Below are 22,852 nucleotides of genomic sequence, written 5' to 3' on the forward strand. Positions count from 1 at the left end.
GAAGTAGTTGGCGGAAATCAACAATTGGGATTCTGGCAAGGTCTGGTTGCCTTGGTGATAACGGACAACCGACAACGCTCCGCATGCCTCAGCGAGGTGCTTTGGTCCTTGGTTTGCGTACTGCTGTTTGACCTATATGGTGACCTTCAAGATTTGCAAATTTGCAGAGGGTCTGGATACTAACGTGAAAGGCACCTTTCGTTTTAGAGGGAAATTATACTTCCTTTCTGCGACGCATCCCTTCCACAAAAAGGCGCAAATGAACAAACGCGTAATCAACTAATGAACTCCCGCCCCTCGCCCAACTTAATTCCAGGATCTTGGATCTGCCCTCTCCGCTTTCCCGAAGCTATTCGGGCAGTGTCCGGACTTCATCGGAGGGGGCTAGAATCCGGCGTCTGCCTCTTCACCCCCAATAACTCCCGGCCTGACGCACGCGTGCTGACAGAGGAGGGGAAAGGGGAAAGATTCTCTCGCAGAGAGCTCGCGGTCAGGGCACCCAGGAGGAGATGCCCTACCAAGGTCCAGTGTCCGACTGGACGGAGTGCAGTTCTTCCGCAGAGCCTCCCGCAGTGGCCAGGGCCGAGGGTGGCGGCGGCGGGTGAGGCTGCGGGGCCCTGAGGGATTTGGGAGGATGGCCGTCAGCCCTGAGTCGTGATCCCGGGGTAGAGGAGGGGGGTGAGAGCTGGCTGCTCCTGTGGACTGGTCCCTAGTGTACTGAAGTGAGAGGAAGGGAGAACCTTTGTTGTGGCCGACTCACAGTTTAGGGGACGGGCTTCTGAGGAAAGCTGAGGACAAGGGTTGGTGCAATGACTGACTAAACGCAGTGACTGCGACAGTCGTCTGGGTGCTTCTTGTGTCCCAGGGGGCGCTGCGAAATCTGCTTGAATGTTTGCCGTCTGGCCACTGTATTTCTACAAAAAGGGGTTGGCAGGCTGGGGGTTGGGGGTTAGGGAGGCACCAAGGGAAGAGAGGCTCAAAGGAGCGCTTCCAAGTCAACAAATCATTTCCCTGTGTGACATTAGTCACCTTTATGTCAAATTGAGATTCAAAATCTGTAATGAGACAAGTTTTAGAGGCACTTTGAATTTGGCATTTTCTTCACTCAATAGTTCCTTTTTCATAAATCCATTTTGAGCAGGTTTTTACTTTTTCTTTTTTAACTGCTGGGAAACTTTTTTGTATTTTAATTTTTAATTGAAGAATAATTACTTTACAATATTGTAATGGTTTTGGAGAAGGAAATGGCAACCCACTCCAGTGTTCTTGCCTGGAGAATCCCAGGGACCGGGGGAGCCTAGTGGGCTGTCCTCTCTGGGGTCGCACAGAGTCGGACAGGACTGAAGTGACTTAGCAGCAGCAGCAGCAGCATTGTAATGGTTTCTGCCATGGGTCTTTACTATTATTTTCTGGACGCTGAAGATAGTTGGTGAAATTACTGTTGGAGGCAGTACCTCATCCCTTGCATCAGTTATTCCCTAAAAGTGAGAACTGCTGGAGGTTCCTCTCAAGCCCATAGTCACGGCTCCTGCTGCACCCATGGCCATCTTTAAAAATGTATATATGTGTTTGGTGCATCGATGACTTCTAAAGATGGGATGGTACTATGTTCCTCTTTTCTGCTCCTCAGAGTGTTTAGCAAAGTTCTGGATCCTAGTATATCAGAGCATCAATGAATTGGTCATTGAAAAAAATTGTAGGAAGAGGAAAAGGGGAGTGTTTTGTCTTAATTTGAGAACTGAAAAAATGAACTGTACAAACATTCTAGACCAACTTAGTTCCAGTACACCTTAAATTACATATAATAATTTTATTAAGAATAAAGGAAGAAAATATCATGGATAGCACAGAAGCCCAATTACTTCACTGAGCTCAGTGTAGGAATTAGATTCTGAGACTGTAACAAAGTAAAGCCAAATCTGGCTTAAAGTAAATCCTTTATATATAGTATGGTAAAAATCTCTGATAATTCACTTTGAAAAAGCTTGAAGTCATTAGGATATAACCAGAATTATCGGAGAAGGCTTTGCAAGACATTATATCTGATGGAAATGGAAAGTAAAAAGCATGTGTAATACTGTCTTTATTTTTCATTTAAAATACTTTATTTAATGCTTATACAACTTTCAATTGTTACATATTATATACATCCTTTTTTTCTTAAAACAGATCAGCTGGACATTCTTATTACCAGAATTCCAAAGGTACTGGTGAGTATATAAAGCAGATAATACGCATCAATAATATGCATCAATAATGTGGCTAAGAGAAATAAATTTTGCTATAACTAATACAATGGAGTTTTGAAAAGTCTTTATTAGCATCTTTGGTAAACTCAGTTTTTAAGATTTTCAAAGAACAATCCAGCAGGTCTTTGTCTCCTGCTGAGATATCTCACATCAGGGACTTCCCTGGTGGTTCAGTGGCTATGACTCTGTGCTCTCAGTTCAGGGGGCCCAAGTTTGATCTCTGGGCAAGAACTAGGTCGCATATGCTGCAACTAAGACCTGGAGCACCCAAATAAAATACCCCACATCAAAAGAGTACTTCAAAATTGCAGAGAATCTGAAAAGAACTGTTTATAACTGATGTTAGTTGAAAGGACAGAACATAACCTGGGGTTTATATTAATACAAAGATTGAAGGAAAAAATTCTCAATTGTACAACTTCAAAGAACATAAAATATTTTTCAATGCTATTGTTTTCCTCTCACTTGAAATTAAGGATATAGCTGCTGGAGGTAAGAGGTTAAGACAGGCCCCCAAAGACCTCTCACTAACTTTTTGTGGGTGAGCAATTTCAATTCAAATGATATATAAAACTTGAATTCACTTTGCTTTTTCTTGGAAAATTTATAGTCCTTACAGTTACCTAGGAAAAACACACATATTTGTGTGTGTGTGTATATATCCACATAACTTTATTTTATATACATGTGGTTGTTTTAAAATAGAATTGCTGAATCACATGGCAATTCTATTTTTTGAGGAACTGCCATACTGTTTCCTCAGCAGCTGCACCATTTTGTATTCCCAGCAGCAACACACAGAGGTCCAGTTTCTCCACATCCTAGCTAACACTTGTTTTCATTTTTTGATGAGAAGGAAATGGCAACCCTCTCCAGTAGTCTTGCCTGAGAATCCCATGGATGGAGGAGCCTGGCAGGCTACAGTCCGTGGGGTCAAAAAGAGTTGGACACCACTGAGCGACTTCACTTTCACTTTCTCTAACTTTCATACTTACGGATACGAAGTGATATCCCATTGTGATTTTGATTGCATTTCCCTAATGATTAGTGATAGTGAACATCTTTTCATGTGTTCATTAACCACTTGTATGTCTTCTTTGAAGACATCTAAAGTCTATTTAAGTCCATAGCCCATTTTCAGCTGGGTTGTTTGTTGTGTTTAACTATTGTTTTTAAAGATTTCATTTTCTGTAAAGAAATGCTAAGCTTCTGAGGAATTAAATTTTAGTCCCAGTTCTAATATGCACCTCAGAACTATTAACAAGGACACACAAAATATATTCTTAATTACTCTACACTTATGACTTGAAAAGGCTTAAAAAATAAACTTTCAGTACGTTGAATTGCTGTTCGTTTTATTATTACAGATTCCAAATTATGTTTTAAGGATCAATCATAATGTAATTTCTGGATGATTTTGTATTTGTTGGTAAATTAGCTAGTCCTTTAGTATGCAAATGTAGTTCTTAGTTATCTGCACCAACCATCCAATTTCCCCAAATCTTGAAGAAGTAACTAAATTTAAGGTTTAATATGTAAAATTACAGTGGCTTTGTTATCAATAATAACGGAAACAAAACTGTGCTTATTTAGTTTACCTAGTACAGATTTTTAACTTGGAATTTATTCTGCCAGCTGTTTGTAATAGCCCCAAACGGGAAACAACCCAGATTTCCATCAAGAAGTGGATGGATAATCAAATTCTGGTATATACATGCAATGGAATAAAACCCAAGAATAAAATGGCACTATCTATTGTTACACATTACATAAATAGATCTCAAAATAATTGAGTGAAAGACGTCAGACAAAACCAGAATATATACTGTATGTTTCCATTTATAGCAAACTCAAGAAACTAAGCTATAGTGATAGAAAACGCATCAGTGGTTGCTTGGAAAGAGGAAGTGTATGGGGAGGATAGGAATGTAAACAAGTGTTATTTTCTGATTAAACTTTGCCAGGCACTGTTTTTCCCCAAACTGCTAGTAATACTGAGTTATCTTAACATATGTGAAGCTAAAAACTAGTTTCCATTCTTCTTCGAAAACATCTCAGTTTTTATTTTTATTAAAGGCAATTTAATCTACCTACATCATATTTGAAACAATGAAATAACTGAAATTATGTAAAAATGTTTTAATTAATTATGCAAAGCTCTTCATTTTAACAGTGCCTTATTAAAGGGACAAAATGTGTGTTATTTTATGTTGTGTCTAATATAAAATTTTGAAACTACATACTGAAGTCGAATGATAAAATATTTTTGAAAATCTTTTAAAAGCACAAGTCCTGCATGTATATACCTGTTTAGTGTGGTCTGACAATGAACTAAAGAAGTATACTGTCAACAGTTTGCATCTCAGTTCAGTTCAGTTGCTCAGTCGTGTCCGACTCTTTGCGACTCCATGAATTGCAGCACGCCAGGCCTCCCTGAGAGTCCCTTGGACTGCAAGGAGATCCAACCAGTCCATTCTGAAGGAGATCAGTCCTGGGTGTTCTTTGGAGGGAATAATGCTAAAGCTGAAACTCCAGTACTTTGGCCACCTCATGCGAAGAGTTGACTCTTTGGAAGACTCTGATGCTGGGAGGGATTGGGGGCAGGAGGAAAATGGGATGACAGAGGATGAGATGGCTGGATGGCGTCACCGACTCGACAGATGTGAGTTTGAGTGAACTCCAGGAGTTGGTGATGGACAGGAGGCCTGGCGTACTGCAATTTATGGGGTCGCAGAGTCGGACACGACTGAGCGACTGAACTGAACTGAACTGAACTGAACTGAACTGAACTGAACTGAAGGCCTCCCTGTCCATCACCAACTCCCGGAGTTCCCTCAAACTCACGTCCATTGAGTCGGTGATGCCATCCAGCCATCTCATCCTCTGTCGTCCCCTTCTCTTCCTGCCCCCAATCCCTCCCAGCATCAGAGTCTTTTCCAATGAGTCAACTCTTCGCATGAGGAGGCCAAAGTATTGGAGTTTCAGCTTTAGCATCAGTCCTTTGCATCTCAGCTGAGTTCAAAATAATTTTGTCCAGATGTAATGATTATATATAGTAAATATTTATAAATGTCTTCGATTTTTTGTGTGCTCTAAAACCACATGGCAATCATAAAGTCTCTTCAAATTTAATAGTCTGACTAAAACTAGTATTCCAGAATAATCACTCACACATGTAAACAGATAAAATTGTTGTTAAACCAATCTTTGCCCATGAGATTCACATTATAATGTCCTTGCCTACAGACAGAATCAAAGATGGACACAAAGTGAACTCACCTAGAGCCAAGCTGCAAGAGTTATGGAAAATGCCTCAAACAATTCACAGCCCTAAGTCAAAGACAGAGCCTTTCATTCTAAAGGTATGCTAACTAAATACCAATATTTTATTTAAATGCTAATAGTCTTTGTATTCAGAGTTGAACTTTTTATTGAATCTAGTTAAGAGAGTAACTGGAGAAGGAAATGGCAACCCACTCTAGTACTCTTGCCTAGAAAATCCCATGGACGGAGGAACCTGGTGTCCATGGGGTTGCAGAGTCGGACACAACTGAGCGACTTCACTCACTCACCCACTCAAGAGAGTAAAGCACTGTAGAACACAAGTACACCCAGCACATCGTCTAGTGAAGTCGCTCAGTCGTGTCCGACTCTGCGACCCATGGACCGCAACCTACTAGGCTCTTCTGTCCATGGGCTTTTCCAGGCAAGAGTACTGGAGTGGGGTGCCATTTCCTTCTCTAGGGCATCTTCCCGACCCAGCAATCGAACCCAGGTCTCCTGCATTGCAGGCAGACGCTTTACTGTCTGAGCCACCAGGGAGGAGTCCATAAATATCTGCTGGGGTGGGCTGCCATCTATGGGGTTGCATAGAGTAGGACATGACTGAAGCGACTTAGCAGCAGCAGCAGCAGCAAACTCACTAATCAATGCAAGAATTTTATCATTATAGATTCCCTTTCATAGGAATATTTTCATGCTTTATGATACTTTGGCTTTAATGTATATTTCTTCACTCTGGAAGCTTAGTGCCCCAAGCACAAAGATGCCTGAGGAAAGTTCCACTCTAGAGATAGAAACCCAACCTCATAAAGATTTTGCTCAAGGACTCTAAAATTAAAAGCAAGCAAGAAAATGGCAACAAGTATTTCATGACTGTTGATCTGTATTATCCATTAAAGATCATAGCTGCCAGAATTAACCTCTCCAGAGCAATGTAAATTACAGTTATTAAAGAGGTGTGCAAATTGGTAAATTTTGAGCCAGATTAATATAGTTGAATTTGCATAAGTAAAATGTACAGATGGTACGACACTCCTGAACATTTCATCCTTTCAGATACGGAATATTGCCAACCTCTGTTCTACAATGCAGCCTATACATTTTGTCTTTTAGCATCCAGACCTCACCTTAGTCGAGAAGCGCTACCTCTGTAGCATTGCGAAGATCTATAATGCAAACTATCTGAGGACTTTAATGAAGAGGCACTACATGCATGTGATCCAGCGCAGCTCCCAAAAGCCAGGCAGGTGTACCTCCAGGTAGTTTCTCAATAGTTCTCACAAGAAACAAGAGAGCATTCTAACAGAGGTGATTTGTGTACAGGTGTCCTCACTCATCACAGGGGCCACCTCAGTTCTTGTTCCTCACAGAAGCAGCATTACCCCTGTACTACATGGAGACACCAGCTGGAGAGAGAGGACTTGGGACCTTCTAACATTGCAGCTGCATCTGCACCTGAGATGATAAAACATTCGCTTTGGCGACCAGTGAGAAACAAAGAAGGGTCTGTTTCCTTTTGTTTCAGAGAAAAAATGTACCCCCAACTTTACTTGAAGAGTAGCTAAATGATGTTATTTCTCATGTTCCTTATAAGTTCACTTTAAGTTCAGAATAGGTTGGACGAAGGCACAAAAGAATGCTATCTTACGGTCTCTTTATTGAGCTGACTGGGATATGCTACTGCTTTTTTAAAAATATGTGTAATTTTATTTATTTTTGGCTGCACTGGGTCTTTGTTGCTTTGCATGGACTTCTCTCCAGTTGCAGCGAGCAGGGGCTACTCTTCGTTGAAGTGCACTGGCTTCTCATTGAGGTGGTTTCTCTTGTTGAGCACAGGCCCTTGGTGCACAGGCTTCAGCAGATGCAGCAGGCAGGCTCCAGTAGTTGTGGCTCAGGGGCTGAAGAGGGTGGGCTCAGTAGTTGTGGCTTGTGGAATCTTCCTGGACCAGGGATAGGATCCATGTCGCCTGCATTGGCAGGCAGATTCTTAGCCACTCTGCCACAAGTCCTGCTACTGCTTTTAGAATTTTGTGGAGTTGTAAAAATTTCGATCAGCTAGAACCCTTTTAAATGATTCCCTCTTAAATTCAAAATAATACAAACTCTTCCAAAAGGAGAAGTATACGGTGGCTTCTGCATAGGGGAATAGAATACTATAAACCAAAAAGGAAAAAAGAGATTAAGATGCCTGATTATTCAACCTATGCTACAACTGATAGCTTTGCATCTCAGGGTTAAGTCATGTGAGAATTCAGGGGCTAAAAGGGTCTCTTTGGTGATGTCGGCAGCTTAATAAAAATTTGTATGGTCTTCCACATATATTAGACAACTGTGCACTTTGCTAGTTCCAATTAAGATGCTTCTCTTTCTTGCAGTTTAAAAACTGGATATGCATCTAAAACAAGGTGTAAATCATTGAAGATTTTTAGAAAACCAGGCAGACTGTTCATGAAATCAGGTAAATGTGGAATTTTTAATATATGTTTTTAAAGATGTTATGCTTTAAAAATATTAAACCCAATATAGCTCCATTTCTATTAAAGACATTAAATTTTTGAAGTGTGATTTGCTTACTACTCCAAACAAAACATGAAATCGATTTCTGTTTCCACATAAAAGAACAGTGGTCAGGGAAGTTAAGATTCAATGTATTTCTAAGTAAAGATATTATAGTCAAGGCCAGAGATTTAGCGGATAATGAAATTTGTCAGAACTTAGAGTCATAAACATGACCTTTTCATGCCACAGCACTTCTTTTATGAGATAGTGTAATTTTTTGACAGACAGCATTGAAAACATTTTTTTGGCTACTTGTGCAACATGAGAGATCTTAGTTCCCTGACCAGGGATCGAACCTGTGCCCCCTGCAGTGGAAGCAGTCTTAACCATTGAACCACCAGGGAAATACCCTAACAGCAAATTTTGTATGCATCAAATAGTTAACAAAGGGCTGTATCACCTATACCATTTTGTTTAATATTCAACAAACCAGAGGAAGCAAACCAACCTATTAGCAAAATTTTACAGAGCTACTCAGATAAATCCACATTTAGGAAGGACTGGCTTAAAGGATCTTTCTGCCCCAAGTATGACAAAATGAAAAAGGCAAAAGAGGAAGGAAGACTGAATGCTCAGAGGTATTTCTCAGAATTGATAAAGTGGAAAGGATTAAGTGGAAGTTAAACAGTTACCTAGTTATTTCCACAGTAGGAGAGAAGTGTGTAGGAAGTAGGGAAGTTAGGCCTTCTGAACTGCTGTGTGACAGCACTGCCCAGCTCTGCTGTAAATACCATACTATGCCTACCCAAGAAATGAGGGAAATGGCAGGGTAGAACGTAAGTATGGTTCCAAAAAGAACACCTGAAGGAAACCACAGAGGAAAAGGAAACGAGAAGAAACTTAAGGAATGGAGAATACTAAAGCTCTAACTTCCCCCAGTGAAAAGATTTTTGCAAAGCAATGGGGAAACAGTACTTAGTAGCAGAGAATTTGCTATAATACAACCTGATTAGAATACAGTATTAGGCAACTTACTTTTAAATTAAAAATGAGATATTTAGGGGGAGGGGGAAGTCATGAAATTTTGAAAATTACAGGAAGTTTATGACAAACGCTTATAGACTCTTATTTTCCCTTCAGTTTCTACAAATGATTCTGAATCATACATGAATGAAGAAAAAAAGGAAGAAGATTTACTAAATAAGTGTATGCAATCAATGTCAATTGAAGAACAGGGAGAACATCTGATGTTAACTTGACAACCTGAGTATTGATGATGTGCCAAAGGTGGGGGAAGGGACTGTGAATTGTGTCCTCTCTCTACATTTAGGGCGGTATTGTTATTCAAGTAATTTTAGTTTGTTCAGAAACTTTTACCACAACATAAAAAGTTTGATGTAGTTTCATGCACTACTGATATTTATGTAATAAAATTTATGTGTAACACATGCTTGTATTCCTAGATACAATTAAAATTTATTGTCACCTAAAATCTGAATTATTTTTCTTTAAAGCTGACAAATGCATTGTATAATTTTGTTTACAAGTCCTAAAATAGCAACATTAGAATATCCTAGAAGTATTTTCCTCAGGCTGAGGAAAACTCTGAACATCCTGATATAGAACAGCCTTTGATAGAGATAATACCCTGCCTTGTAGAGAAGGTGCTCAATAAGTATTATCTTCTTGAACTTAAAAATAGAAATATCAATTTGCCCTATTTTATGAAAATTGCCAAACACTTGGACTCTCAAACTAAAGCTTTAAGTTTTAATACAACAGTACAACAGTTGTACTAACAAAAGAACTAGTCACATTACATTTTCACTCTAGTGTTCTTACCTTCTAAATTCAGTGTTTAAAAAAATTTTTTTTTTAATTTTTTGAGGTACAGTTGATATACAATATTATGTAAGTTTTAGGTATACAACATAGTGATTCACAATTTTTGAAGGTTATACTCCATTTTTAGTTATAAAATATTGGCTATATTCCCTATGTTATACAATATATCCTTGTAGCTTATTTATATTTTAAGTTTGTACCTGTTGATCCTCTTATTCCTGTCTTGCCTCTCCCCCTGTAACCACTAGTTTGTTCTCTATATCCATGTTTCCTTTTTGTTATATTCACTAGTTTATTTTTTAGATTCCACAAACAAGTGATATCTACAGTAATCTGTCTTTCCCTGACTTTAGCATAATACCCTCCAAGTCTATCCATGTTTCTGCAAATGGCAAAATTTCACTTTTTTTAATGGCGAGTAATATTCACCACATCTTCTTCATCCATTCATCTGTTGATGAATCCTTAGGTTCTTTCCATATCTTAGCAATTGTAAATAATACTGCTATGAACACTGGGGTGCATGTATCTTCCTGAATTAAACATTAATGTTTGCAAAATTTTGTTGTTAAAACTTAAAAGAACAGGGCATTTAAAAGCAACAGTCTGAAAAATCACTGGATTTACTATGTCAATATGGTATACTATTTAGAAAATAAAACCTGAGTCCAACATTATGATCTAGAACAGTTGTTAAGGAATGAGCTCTGAAGTCATCTACCTTATCACTGTAACACTTGTCTGCAGTTTCATCTGGCCTCTTATTTTCATGATTTTTTAAAATTAAAACACAGTTTAACCAAGAAAGTATAAATGAAAGGTAACTGTTTATTACTGGAGAAGAGAAAAATGTATACAAGAAAGTCTAGGTTCTTCCTCTTCATGCACTACTTTGGTAATAAAGTTCCAAATATCAACTATGAAGATATTTACAAGGCTAAATTTTTCTTAACATGTGACCATTTACTGTGTAGTGAACATTTTTTCATAGAAATCATATACTTAAACTAAATATAATCTTATAGTTTACAAGAAGCTCCAACACTGTATTAACAGAAGATGATATATTTTACTGCAAAATATTATAAAAGTGATAACAATTTTGTGGCTCTTAAATGTTTAATTACTTGAGTTGAACAGGGGAATGAAAGAAAAAAAAAAAGCCCAGCAGAAAAATCAACAGGACAGGCCTGGCTTTAAGACTTTTTGTATTCGATTCGTTCTACTTTCACATCATCTCCAATTAGCTGATACACATAAGTGACAACTGTAGAAGCCTGGATATCCATCAACACAAATGAAGGAATAATGTTTCTGGAAGAAAATATAAATAATGTCATTGTTTTGTATTAAAAAGCCATAGCATTATAAATTTCAACTTAGGATGACAACTGGGATTCAAGGAGAAATCTGGTTGTTAGACATATTAAAGAGAATCATCAATAGAATACTGCCAAAAAGGCTGTAATTATTTAAATGATCATATTTATCTTTTACGAAATGTCACATGTGCAATTATTAACTTTATAAAACCCCCAAATTGCATACTACTCACGTTTCCAAGGCATTATATGCTCCAGTGGCAGAACCTGGATTAATGTAGAATTTATTTTCATGCTCAAATGCTTCAAATTTATGTGTATGTCCTGAAATAAGAATGTCCACATCAAACTGCCTCTGCAATAGGGCTAGGCTGGCCATATCTCCCCATGGAATAACTTGATGTCCATGGATCAAACCAATTTTGAACTGCCCAACAGTCACAACTTTCTGCTCTGGATAATTCAGATTCTAAAATATGAAATAGACATAAAAAAATATTTTAGAGATACTGATGTTTATAAATAACTTTCTTTTAAATAATCAATCTCATATTGGTGTTTTGAAACAGTGCGCCACAACCAACAAATCTGTTAAATATCTGATTTCTTCGCAATCTAAGGCTGTAACTGCTCAAAACATAACTTCCTTCAGGAGAACTGGAATGTATCGTGCAATCTCTTTATTGAGCTTATTTTTATAGACTATGAGTTCTTTACAAAGTAATTCCCCCAAATTTGTGTTTCCTCTAAGAATCCAAGGAATATGACCTGTAAGCTAGGATGTGTTGAAATTACATCCCAGGCTTTAATAGTTAATGGCTTAGAATAATAATGATAGTTAACACTTATGTAGCACTTAGTATGAACCAGGCACTCTTCCAAGAGGTTATAAATGTCAACCTATGTAATACTTACAAACAACCCTAAGAGGTAGGTTTCATTTTGACCTCCACTTTATGGATGAGGAAAATAAGGTACAGAGAAGTTAACATAGCTTGCCTAACGTCACAGTTTATTAACTGCTTAAGCCAAGATCTAAACCCTGGAAGCATGCCTCCAGGGTTGGTGAATTTATTAGCAAATTAGAAGCAAAAAAAATTTAATTCTTGCTACTGAAACTAGCATATCACAAACAGAACTAATATATTTTTAATAATCCAAACTATACTCTGTTAACAAGATGTCTGCCCTTTCCTATTTCATCACCCCCAACCCTCATCCCACCTTCATGCCAACTCTAGTTTATTCAAACTTAACTGAAAAAAAAAGGAGCACCAGCGAAGTTAATTTATGAAAAATCTTCTATTTCCAGAAATACAAAATAAAAATTCCACACTAGAGTCAGGTTTACTAAGCTTGATCATACAGTGTTAACACTGGCAGGGGTCTTAAAAATCATCTATTCCAATCTTATTTACATAGTAGGGAACTAAGAAAGAGGATACAGCTTGCCTAAAATCCCAGTATTAATTAATAGGCAAAGTTGGAACTTTAGGACTCCTTATTTTTTCTCTAAGGCAAGATTTATGGAGATATAACTTCCATACAGGAAAATTACTCTTTCTGGTATACAATTCAAGGAGTTTTGACAAACACATATAGTCGTGCTGCCACAGTCAAGATACAAAACAGTCTACCCGCTCCTCACAACTCCTTCATGCCTGTTTACAGTTAACCCTTGAGATAGGGAGCCATGGTAGAATTTTTAGCAGAGAGGTGATCTGATCTTACTTCACCTATAAGAGGTCACTCTGGCTGCTACTTGGAGAACAAACTATGGAGGAAGCAAGGGTAGAATCAGGAAGTTGGACACAGTAAAGTGATATAGTGGCTTAGAACGGGTAGCAGAGATGGTGGCAGTTAAATTCCTAACAAAACTTTGCATTCTAAATGATAGCACGACAAAAAATAGAAACAAAACCGTATCAGTTCAGTTAGAACAAGTATGTAACGTTTAATAAGCAGTCTAAAATCAGCCATTTTCAAACTTTGCATATAGTATGTTTTCACTGGAACACTAGGGGAAAAAAAAACACCTTAACAGTTGAGAAACTCTGGTCTAAAAAACAAAGCTTATACATATATAAGAATCAAGAAAAGGAAATATTTCATGAGTATATAGTCAACGCAACAAGAAAAAAAAAAAAGAAAAAGGAAGTATTTGGGAAGGCAAAGGGAAGTACATCACCTCATCGAAGTCTCCTCTCACAATATGGACATCGCCAGCCAGAGTCTTGAGATAGTCATAACTCTCTTTGGTGCAAAGGTTTCCAGTGCAGAGAATGTGCTGAATCTTCCCTGGCACCAGCAGTTTTTTGAACTTAGCTGGCAAACTGTTGCACCGATGTGGGATGTGCAGGTCTCCTAATACCAACACCAACTTTAAAGTGTCAAGGTGAGAAAAGGTGTAATGTTAAACATGATTTCAAAATAAGATATTCTCCTCCCATAATTCCTCTTTTAAATTAATCAGACTCCAGAACCCCAAAGAGCAGAACTTATTCACACAGTTCCTATCATGAACATTTTAATAATACATGTGATTCTAAATCAATCTTAGTTTATTTTGGTCATAAATAGGTATACACACAATACAAGTAACCATTCTATTTATTGAGAATAAAGCCAAGCTTTCTAAAGCAATTCATTTAGAGACCTATAAAATTAAACTCCATAAAAAAATTGAAAACTGAACCCTATGGAATTTGATATGGTAATTCATATTTCTGCAGTTTTAAATGTACAACATATATTGATTCCAGGGACATTAATAAAAAGAATGGTTAAAATTATAATGATAGAGAAAAAAGTTTACTCTATAATTTACTATGTTGACAACTATTTGGAGGAAGAGTAGCCAAAATTTACAATATTTGTTACTTAAAATATTAACCATACATTACAGAAAAATAAAAACAGCCTATGCCTCAAAGAGTTTCAGTAGGACAAACGTGCTTTTGAATTGTAATCTTTGTTATCCTCGCTTTCTTTCATTGTTAGAAATCCTGTCATATTTTTGTCTGGATTAAACTGCCTATATATCCTCAGTTTAGTTCCCAAACTTAAAATAACAAATCACAATTTTCATGTACATTAGAGCATTAAAAAAAGAAAGGAAGATCAACCAAATAAGTGATAACTCAGCAGGAGGTGGTTTAGAGTTGGAACACAATCTCAGATGATAAAAACAAATTCTGCACATAAACACAAGAATTTAAAAACCTCAATTCTGTGAATTTTTAATTTTAAAATTTCAAGATTTCACATGTATACATCATTTAACAGAATATTGTCAAAAAGGTCATATAAAAATAGTTATCTGCCCTCCAAAGGACAACAGAATCAATTTCTCCACGTGGATTACTATAAGCACCTTCAGAGGAGATCAGGGTGGTATGGCCATAGACAGTACAGGCACCTTCTTTCTACAACAGGATGTCTTTCCACACAGACGTCCCATCCATAAATGTAGAAGCCCTTTAACTGGTTTCAAAGAAGGTATGACTATTCCTTGATATTACCAAAGAAAATATTAACTGTCTTAAACGAGATCAACAGAAAAGTTTGGCCACCACGGACTTTGTAAATTAAAATTAATCAAAAGGTGTAAAATTAAAATTATTACCACAATAAGCTTGATTCGTCTTGCAGCAAATATCAAAATGATTACAAACCAAAGGAAATGTCAACAGAACATACAGTAACCAAAGTAACACAAGGTAACAAAACCCATGCACTTTAAAAGAAATTATTAAATAAGCTTCTTTACAAAGAGTAGTTTCAGCTGGTATTTGCTCAATGACTACTTATATTGTTTCAATCCAGATCTCAGTGGACAAAACATCTGTAAAACTAAAAACCACCACAAAGCTTCCACCCTCAGTGGTAATCAATACAAAAGTACCTGCAGATAGAACAATCTTCATCTTTAGAGGGGGATCCCTTCAGATATGGACTGAAGTGCATAGTTAATGTGGGAAGCTGGCATTTAAGAAAAAGGTAAAAAAAAAAAGATTTCTATATTAAAAAAAAAAAAAAAAAAACATCAAACACATAAATTAAGGGTATATGACTGTAACAGGTTGAAAATGTTTGGGATTAATCATGAATGAGCTGTTCAATCTGAGTGTGGCTGAACGAACATTCATAAAACATAGTACTTTATAATGATCAATAACCTGAATTCTATAATGTACTGTGGATTATACCTAAGTGTACCTACACTATTAGCAGTTTAAAGATGTAACAATGAAAGGCTACAAAGAAATTATTTCAAATTAATAAGGATCCTTACTAGGACTCTGGTTTCCTGCAGCTAATGAAGTTATATGGGGAACAGTTTCACATAACAAATGTCATACTTTGAGCAGCGTCTTTGCCCAAATTCCACACTTTGACAGTGCAGGTTAGACATAGATTACATAGAGTCTTTTAAGATGGCAAAAGATTCTGGAAATGGCAGTCTTGTTAAATTTAAATAAAGAACCAATCTAATCAAAGCATAGAAAATTTGGTTACTTGCTATTTGATAGACTGTAAAAGGGTGAAATCCCAGTAATCAGCCACCCCACCACCACTGTTAGTAGGAGCTAAGAGAAGAAACTTACTCTGTGCCCAGCCTTAGTGGAATGAAGAAGTTGATTGCAGACAGGGGAATGAAAAAAAAAAAGGGTGAAACATGACCAATGTTAAAAGAAAGCAACGAAAAGAAACAAACCAAAAAAGAACAAAAAACTCATCAAATGAATAAGCAAACAATTGTTAATGATTTCTGAGTGTTATGAAAGAAAATGTTAAAAATCAGCTTTGCTCAAAACAATACCAAAAGAACCATTTGCTGTACTATTAAATATCACACACACACACAAACACACATTTACAATCTTCTAATTTTCTTAATCTCACTCTCCACTTTGACGCCTATCCCTTTTGGTTTGTTGTTCTGTTTAGAATTTTACAAAACAATTTGGAAAATTCACCACCGATAGCTTAAATGAAAGCTAACATTTTCTGGATTCTTTAGGCTTAATTCTTCTTTAAATACATTGACTTTAATCCTCTTATGTTTAAAATTCTAGTAGTTGGAAAATTATGCTGCAGCTAGGTCATTTTTTTGTACAGAAGATCTAACACAGCACTATGAATACATCATCAAGTCACCAGATACTGGATGACAGAAGCAGACACCCTCCTCCAGCTAAAACTGGACTTTTCCCCACACCTAAATTTGTCGCCCACAGACTCTGGATACTGCTGAATATTAAACATTTTTAGTCTCTTTACCAAATAAAATGCTTTTAATTGTAAAAGAATCCATCAATGCTCTAAACCTTGCCCAGTTCTATTTCACATGAAAAGTGAAACTACTTCAGTACAACTACCCTGAAAAACTACCTCTCAAAAAAACCTCAGAAACATGAATACTTAAATCATGTCAGGTAATTTCATCTTCTCCCCAGGATAAGATGTCTCAAAATTAATGTTAACTGGACTACTCTAATCTGGAGTCTGTTTAGAAGCAAAAATCATAAGTAAGATTAGGGTCTCTAACATATACAAAGTACTAAAGAACCACAGATCACGAATGTCACGTTTATAAGGCACCTTAAAGGTTGCTTGTTATAGAATCACGATTTTCTTAAAAATGCACTGGATGTTCATCACAGAGAGAAGTCCCTTTTTATCAACAAACACCAAGATCAACAGAGCTCCTTTTAAACCGTTCTTAACTTTTCAGAAAATCAAGGGCACTTTGAAAATCTGATTACAGCTATTAGGCCTCTCCAGCAGTAGCTCCCAAGTTTTCACGTAGGAAGGTCTTAGGGGTGCCGACTTATTGGGGGTGAGGGGGTGATGGGCCGGTCCGGGGCAATCCGATGGACAATGAGGTAAAGCTTCCCAAATTCCTCTCGGCCGCCAATAATGGCCCTTTAACTAGAAGAACATACGTACTCACAAAATCAGTTCGAAACCTACTAAGGAATTCTACTCTAAAGGGTCGCAATCTCCTGAAGAAGCAAGTAGTTCCAGCAATTCTTAAAAGCAAAAAAAAAAAAAGCCAAGTCCAGTCCTTTAAGGGGACACCGCCACATTTCAATGGCAGCTGCACGTTATTTCAGGGGAGAAAGGAGACTTATTATCCCCTTTCCCCAGACAGCAAATTAAAATGGGTACATAATTCTACTCGCTTCTTCCCGTTTTGCATCCGAGAAGTCAGTTTTCGCCACATGGGGGTGGTAACCAGTGGGTTACCAACCAGCGGGAGGTGCTTTTTGCGGGAAAAGAGCTAGGAAACGTCTGGAAACGGAGGGGATCCCGCGGCTCCTTTCTCGGGGACTCCCAAGGCACAGGCCCAAAGCCTTCCCCGGCTCGGGCGTGCGGGTCTCGTGACAGAAGCAGCAGCTGAGAGTGGCCCTTTCCGCCTTCAGACGTCCTCCGGCCCCTGGGGCCGGGATGCAAGGCCCGGGCTGGCCGCACCCAGAGGTGGCCGCTCTCTTTCCTCCTTTGCCTTTCCCCAGGCACCAGCCCAGGCCGCAGTCGCGCCCGTCACGGCCTCCAGGATCACCCAAGCCCTCGCCCAGAGACTCCCAGCGGCTCCCAACGACGCAGAACCTCAGCCGAGAGGCAGGCCTCCGTGGTCGCAACTGCGGTACTCACCATCCTGTCACTGGGCTCCGCTCAGTCACCACAATCGCCGCCGCCTTCTCTTCCTCACGCTTCTCGGCGACCCGCCCACCTCGTTCAACACCAATGAAATGAGAGGTCAGCAAGAGACCGTTCTACGGAGGCTCGCGCGGGCCCTACCCCGCCGTAAAGCGAAGTTGCTCTTTGACACATGGGGTGGGGGCAAAATCGCGAAGTTTCGAAGCGCGGGCAACATCCGGGCAACATCTGGGGCCCTCGCTCTGAGGCGTGCCGTGTGACGTTACTTTTTAGGAGTTGCAGCCATGCTGAAATGCGTGATGAGCGGCAGTCAGGTGAAAGGTGCAGAGGCCTGTCTTGCCTTCCTGTGTAAAAAAGGGAAAGCTTAGGGTTTGTGGGCGTGGGGACGTTTCCAACGTCGTCTCATTTCTTGACCTTTGCCTTTATGCCTAAGGGACAGAAGGCCTGGCCATAGGCAGCATCCACTCACCCAGGGTCCTGTTAACTTCTGAGGTGCAAATGAAGGCTCATCTGCTTTTATTTATGCGTATTATTTATATTCATTGATGTCCATTAAATGAAGTTGCACCACCGGGACAGGTAGTGGAAGGGTAGGCCTCAAACTCGGGGTGATAAGGACTGTGTGGGAAATTGGGAAAAATAACGCTTGGACAGTTAAAAGTATTTTAGAGCGATGAGAAAAGCATAAACCTCGTTTTCATTCCAAATTCTACCATTTTAAAAAGTATGACCTGGGACAAGCCATTGAATCCCTTCGGGGCTCAGTTTCCTCATCTGTGAAATGAGAATTATAACAGCATCTTCATTATAGTATTGTAGGAATGAAATGCAGGTAAAGAGCTCAGTAACAAATGGTAGTGTAAAAGAACTAATCCTTATTATAAATGGTACTTTAAACATGTAAGTTACTCCAGAAAGTCTGTTTCGAAAAGTAATGGTTTTCTACAGATCATAATCTGAAAATGATCATTGAAAGGCATCTTGTGTCACAGCTGGTTCCTGTATGTTGAGGGCATCTATGGACCGGTATTAATGAGCAGGAAAGGAAAGAAAAACATCCCCACTGTTGCATGTTTTCAGAGTTCTAGAAAGTTCTCTTTTTCAGTGTGTACCTTAGTTCTCAATAAGTGATAATTTGTATGATTCTTTAATTTTGTTTTTTCTCCAGAACCTAAGCACTGTGAGGGTGGGAACTGTAAACCTGTCTTGTTCATTGCTATACCCCCATTGCCTTGGCTTATATTCTTGGAACCTGCTAGGGGCTCAGTGAATATTAACTGAATGAACAGGGCTCAGTGAATATTAACTGAATGAACAAAAGGTCTTCATTAGCTAGCTCCAGTATTCTTGCCTAGAGAATCCCAGGAATGGGGGAGCCTGGTGGGCTGCTGTCTATGGGGTCGCACAGAGTCGGACACAACTGAAGCGACTTAGCAGCAGCAGCAGCAGCAGGAAAATGTGGTGAATGTGAAGTGTTAAAAAAGGGCCACTTTCTTTTTTTTTCCATAGTCCTCCTATGTTAGTTTGAGGCCCGCACCTCCAGCTCTGATTCTTTCCCCCCATCTCCTTCTTAACATGCCATGTGGCTTGTGGGATCTTAGTGCAGACTCCTAACCACTGGACCAATCATAGTATGATGCTCCCAACTCTGATTCTTAAGCATAATATGATTTTACATTCTAGGATTATTTTTCCTTTGTTTCTCCTTTTCCATGAATTGATATCAGTTCAGTTCAGTTCAGTCGCTCAGTCGTGTCCGACTCTTTGCGACCCCATGAATTGCAGCACGCCAGGCCTCCCTGTCCATCACCAACTCCCGGAGTTCACTCAATTGAAGCATAGTATCCCATATCTGTTTGCTATATATATATTTTTTTTACGTACTCATAATTTTTAAGAACACTAACAGTGTCATACCGAATCAGACCAGTATTTCATCCAGGTCTAGCTATTGTTTATGACAGGGCATCTAACTATGTTTTCTGGCAAGATCAAGCATCAGAGATATATCTTGAATGCCTCTAATTTCTCTCTTATAACTTGTTTTGACTTTGCCACCTGTGAAGTTATGAAAACCTTTTGAACCATTTTCTATATGCTCTGTTTTCACACTTTTGTTTTTTTGCAGTAAGGGGTATACATTTAAACCAAGTTTAAAAATGCTTTAGTATGGAAATTAGCTTACCACAGTAGTTCTGTACAACATTTTTAACATCTAGAAAGAAAGGATTTTGTTGCATTTTATTATTTCACACACCCAATCTGTGAATTTATTGAGCATTTATTATGTGTCTGGAATTTTGCCAAGGCCATTATACTGTATTTCTTAAAGCAGTTTGTAGCATTAGTCTATAAAACACTGTTCTTTGTGAATTTATCTTGAGTCCTGTGAATGCTGAAGTAGTTCTATGGTTTATTTTTATTGTTTGAAAGAATGTAAACAGCATCTTTCTTTTTCTCCATAGTATTTGGGAAAGCAATCCAAGCTCTCTCACGAATTAGTGATGAGCTGTGGCTAGACCCCTCTGAAAAAGGTGTAAGTAAGAAATTTAGCTCATAGACCATCAAGTAAGGGCAAAAGATGATGTTTAAAGATCCCAGTCCAGATTGAATGTTAACTAGGAAATCCAGAAATTGTAATTATCCCTTTCACTGTTGATCTGTATTTTACATATCTGAATACATTTGGAGCATGGTAAACTTAAAAAATATCATACACAATTGATTTAAGCCAGAATCACAAACTAGTGGTCAAGAGGCTAGATATGATTTGAAGAAATGTTTTGTGGGACCTGTACTGTTTTTTCAAAAATTGAAATATAACATAGGGAGTGCGATTTGGTGCTCTGTGATGACCTAGAGGAGTGAGATGGGAGAGTGGGAGGGAGGCCAAGAAGGAAGGGAATATGTATACTTATAGCTGATTCACATTGTTATACAGCAGAAACTAATACAATATTGTAGTGCAGTTATCCTCCAATTTTAAAAAATTGAAATAATTTTCTAACAGTAGTTGAGAGGGTCCACATAAAAATCTGAATTTCTTGCTTCTCTTGAAAACTCAGAAGATCTGCTAGTTTGGGGCCTGCATTCCCAAGTGGAAGTATTAATGGTTGACTGACTAACAATTTCTTACCTTAGACAAGGTAAGACTGCCATTTGCTGCAGTCTTTTTACTTCCTTTCGTATTATTGCCTTTGCTCACTTTGTACTTTAAAGTTAAGGTACCTGTGAGCATTTACATTTTTGCAATTAAAAATATGTTCTTGTTACCAAAACAAACAAAAAATACAAATTCAACATGCAGGATTTTAGACCTAAAACCTATAGGTATAGTATAGATATGGACACATATGTGTAAACATATGCAAATTACAAACACATTCTAAAGAGGCTTCTCTGGTGGCTCAGTAGTAAACAAATCCACCTGCCAATGCAGGAGACACCAGTTTGATCCCTGACTCAGGAAGATCCCAAATGCAGTGGAGCAACTAAGCCCCTGTGCCATAACTATTGAGCCTGTGCACTGAGGCCCGGAAGCCACAACTACTGAGTCCACATGCTGAAGCCCATGCTCCCTACAGCCCATGCTCTGCAACAAGAGAAGCCACCACATTAAGAAGTCCGCGCACCACAACTAGAGGGTAGCCCCCACTTGACACAGCTAGAGAGTAGCCCCCGCTTGCTGCAACTAGAGAAAAGCAGCAATGAAGACCCAGCACAGCCCCCCCCAAAAAAAGTTTAAAAAAACACACTGTGTAATGCAGTTCATATTATATCAATATTATAATTCATATGTATAATGTGGTCCATATAATGCAGTTAACATCCCATAGCTAACTTGAGTGCATTTCAATGACATGCTAAACATATTAGAATTTTTTTAAATTAACCATTAAAGAAAGCTGATTTCTTTTCCTATATGGCTGTTATTTTATTTTTCTAGCTTGCTTTAAGATCTGTGAATTCTTGTCGGTCAGCATATGGATGTGTCCTCTTCTCTCCTGTGTTTTTTCAACATTATCAATGGTCAACCTCAGTGAAAATGAATGATACTGACATAATATTGAATTTAAATTGCAGATTGGGAATGAAGGTAAGTGTAAGAGGGCCTGATTTCCTCTTGTGTTGTAGAAATGCTCGATGTATAGGGTATAACACCTATCCTGTTCTTAATACTTCGTTTAAATTACATGCAAGGTAGGTCTGTTCATTTAAGAATATAAATACTCTTGTTAGATTTTTTTTAAAGTAATCAAGCAACCATGTTAAGTGTGTGCTGTTCTCTAATGTGTTTGCGTTACAGTCAGTTCTGCCCATCTTTAGATGTCTGAATTCCCTAGAGAAAAATGTGGAGAAGTGCAAAATATTTACCAGATCTGATAAGTGCAAAGTAGTTATTCAATTCTTCTGCAGACATGGTAGGTATAGTTAAATCTAGTTTAAAGTATGTGCATTTTTTGTTAATATTGTTCATGTTTAGAATATTCAGACTGCAATATTGCTTAGAATTTGTGTAGTCTATGGTAGGGAGGTTGTAAATATTATTGTACTTTTCTCTGTAGAAGTATTATGAGATGACTGGTATTAATTCTTTCTTTTTTTGGCTTGTCAGTGGCACAAGCTATGCCTACATACAGACCAGTTGGGCTTTTTTTTTTGCCATATAGGATCTTATTTCCCCAACCAAGGATCAAACCCATGCCCCCTGCATTGGGAGCATGGGGTCTTAACATGGATTACCAGTGAAGTCCCCAGACCAATTTTTTAAATGTTCATCTGAACTCTTAACAATTGATTATTATAAAATTAACTAACTGCTGGATGATATTCTGTAAGCGTGGCTTGGTAACAGTGTTCCTTGCAAAGAACAGAAAAAGAATAATGCCTACTTGTATTAGAAGTGCTCTGAGTCCAGGCCCTCAATTGTAGGAGCCACCTTCATTCATTCTCTCTGATACACCAAGTTGTAAAAGAGATTTCCTGCCTCCC

The 22,852-nt window shown here is 38.3% G+C and overlaps 3 protein-coding genes across 5 annotated transcripts in view; 2 read left to right on the top strand and 1 right to left on the bottom strand.

The window, feature by feature from the left end:
• Positions 1–89: 89 nt before the first annotated feature.
• On the top strand, positions 90–11,025 carry FAM216A (family with sequence similarity 216 member A). 2 transcript variants are annotated; one of them, XM_040250743.1, is made up of 7 exons: positions 90–601; positions 2,170–2,210; positions 5,496–5,611; positions 6,645–6,774; positions 6,855–7,035; positions 7,907–7,989; positions 9,171–11,025. In XM_040250743.1, the coding sequence occupies exons 1-7, from the start codon at positions 510–512 to the stop codon at positions 9,287–9,289; spliced, it is 762 nt and encodes a 253-aa protein (XP_040106677.1). In that variant the 5' UTR covers positions 90–509; the 3' UTR covers positions 9,290–11,025. The 2 variants fall into 2 exon arrangements, with proteins under 2 accessions (XP_040106677.1, XP_040106678.1); XM_040250744.1 differs by having other exon boundaries at positions 131–601; positions 2,170–2,204.
• On the bottom strand, positions 10,684–18,055 carry VPS29 (VPS29 retromer complex component). Of its 2 annotated transcripts, XM_040250770.1 has the most exons (5): positions 17,855–17,932; positions 15,805–15,816; positions 13,386–13,577; positions 11,431–11,666; positions 10,684–11,189 (listed from the first exon to the last, which is right to left on the bottom strand). In XM_040250770.1, exons 1-5 carry the CDS (start codon positions 17,855–17,857, stop codon positions 11,072–11,074), a joined length of 561 nt encoding a protein of 186 aa, XP_040106704.1. In that variant the 5' UTR covers positions 17,858–17,932; the 3' UTR covers positions 10,684–11,071. The 2 variants fall into 2 exon arrangements, with proteins under 2 accessions (XP_040106704.1, XP_040106705.1); XM_040250771.1 differs by lacking the exon at positions 15,805–15,816 and having other exon boundaries at positions 17,855–18,055.
• RAD9B (RAD9 checkpoint clamp component B) overlaps positions 17,942–22,852 on the top strand; it is a 22,697-nt gene continuing 17,786 nt past the window's right edge. Inside the window, exons 1-4 of the mRNA XM_040250704.1 lie at positions 17,942–18,181; positions 20,326–20,396; positions 21,807–21,956; positions 22,167–22,281. Of these exons, the coding sequence (XP_040106638.1) occupies positions 18,145–18,181; positions 20,326–20,396; positions 21,807–21,956; positions 22,167–22,281 (373 nt within the window). The 5' untranslated portion in view covers positions 17,942–18,144. The remainder of the gene's footprint in view (positions 18,182–20,325; positions 20,397–21,806; positions 21,957–22,166; positions 22,282–22,852) is intronic.

The sequence above is a fragment of the Oryx dammah genome, unplaced genomic scaffold, assembly GCF_014754425.2.
Source record: "Oryx dammah isolate SB20612 unplaced genomic scaffold, SCBI_Odam_1.1 HiC_scaffold_12, whole genome shotgun sequence".
Lineage (NCBI taxonomy): Eukaryota > Metazoa > Chordata > Mammalia > Artiodactyla > Bovidae > Oryx > Oryx dammah.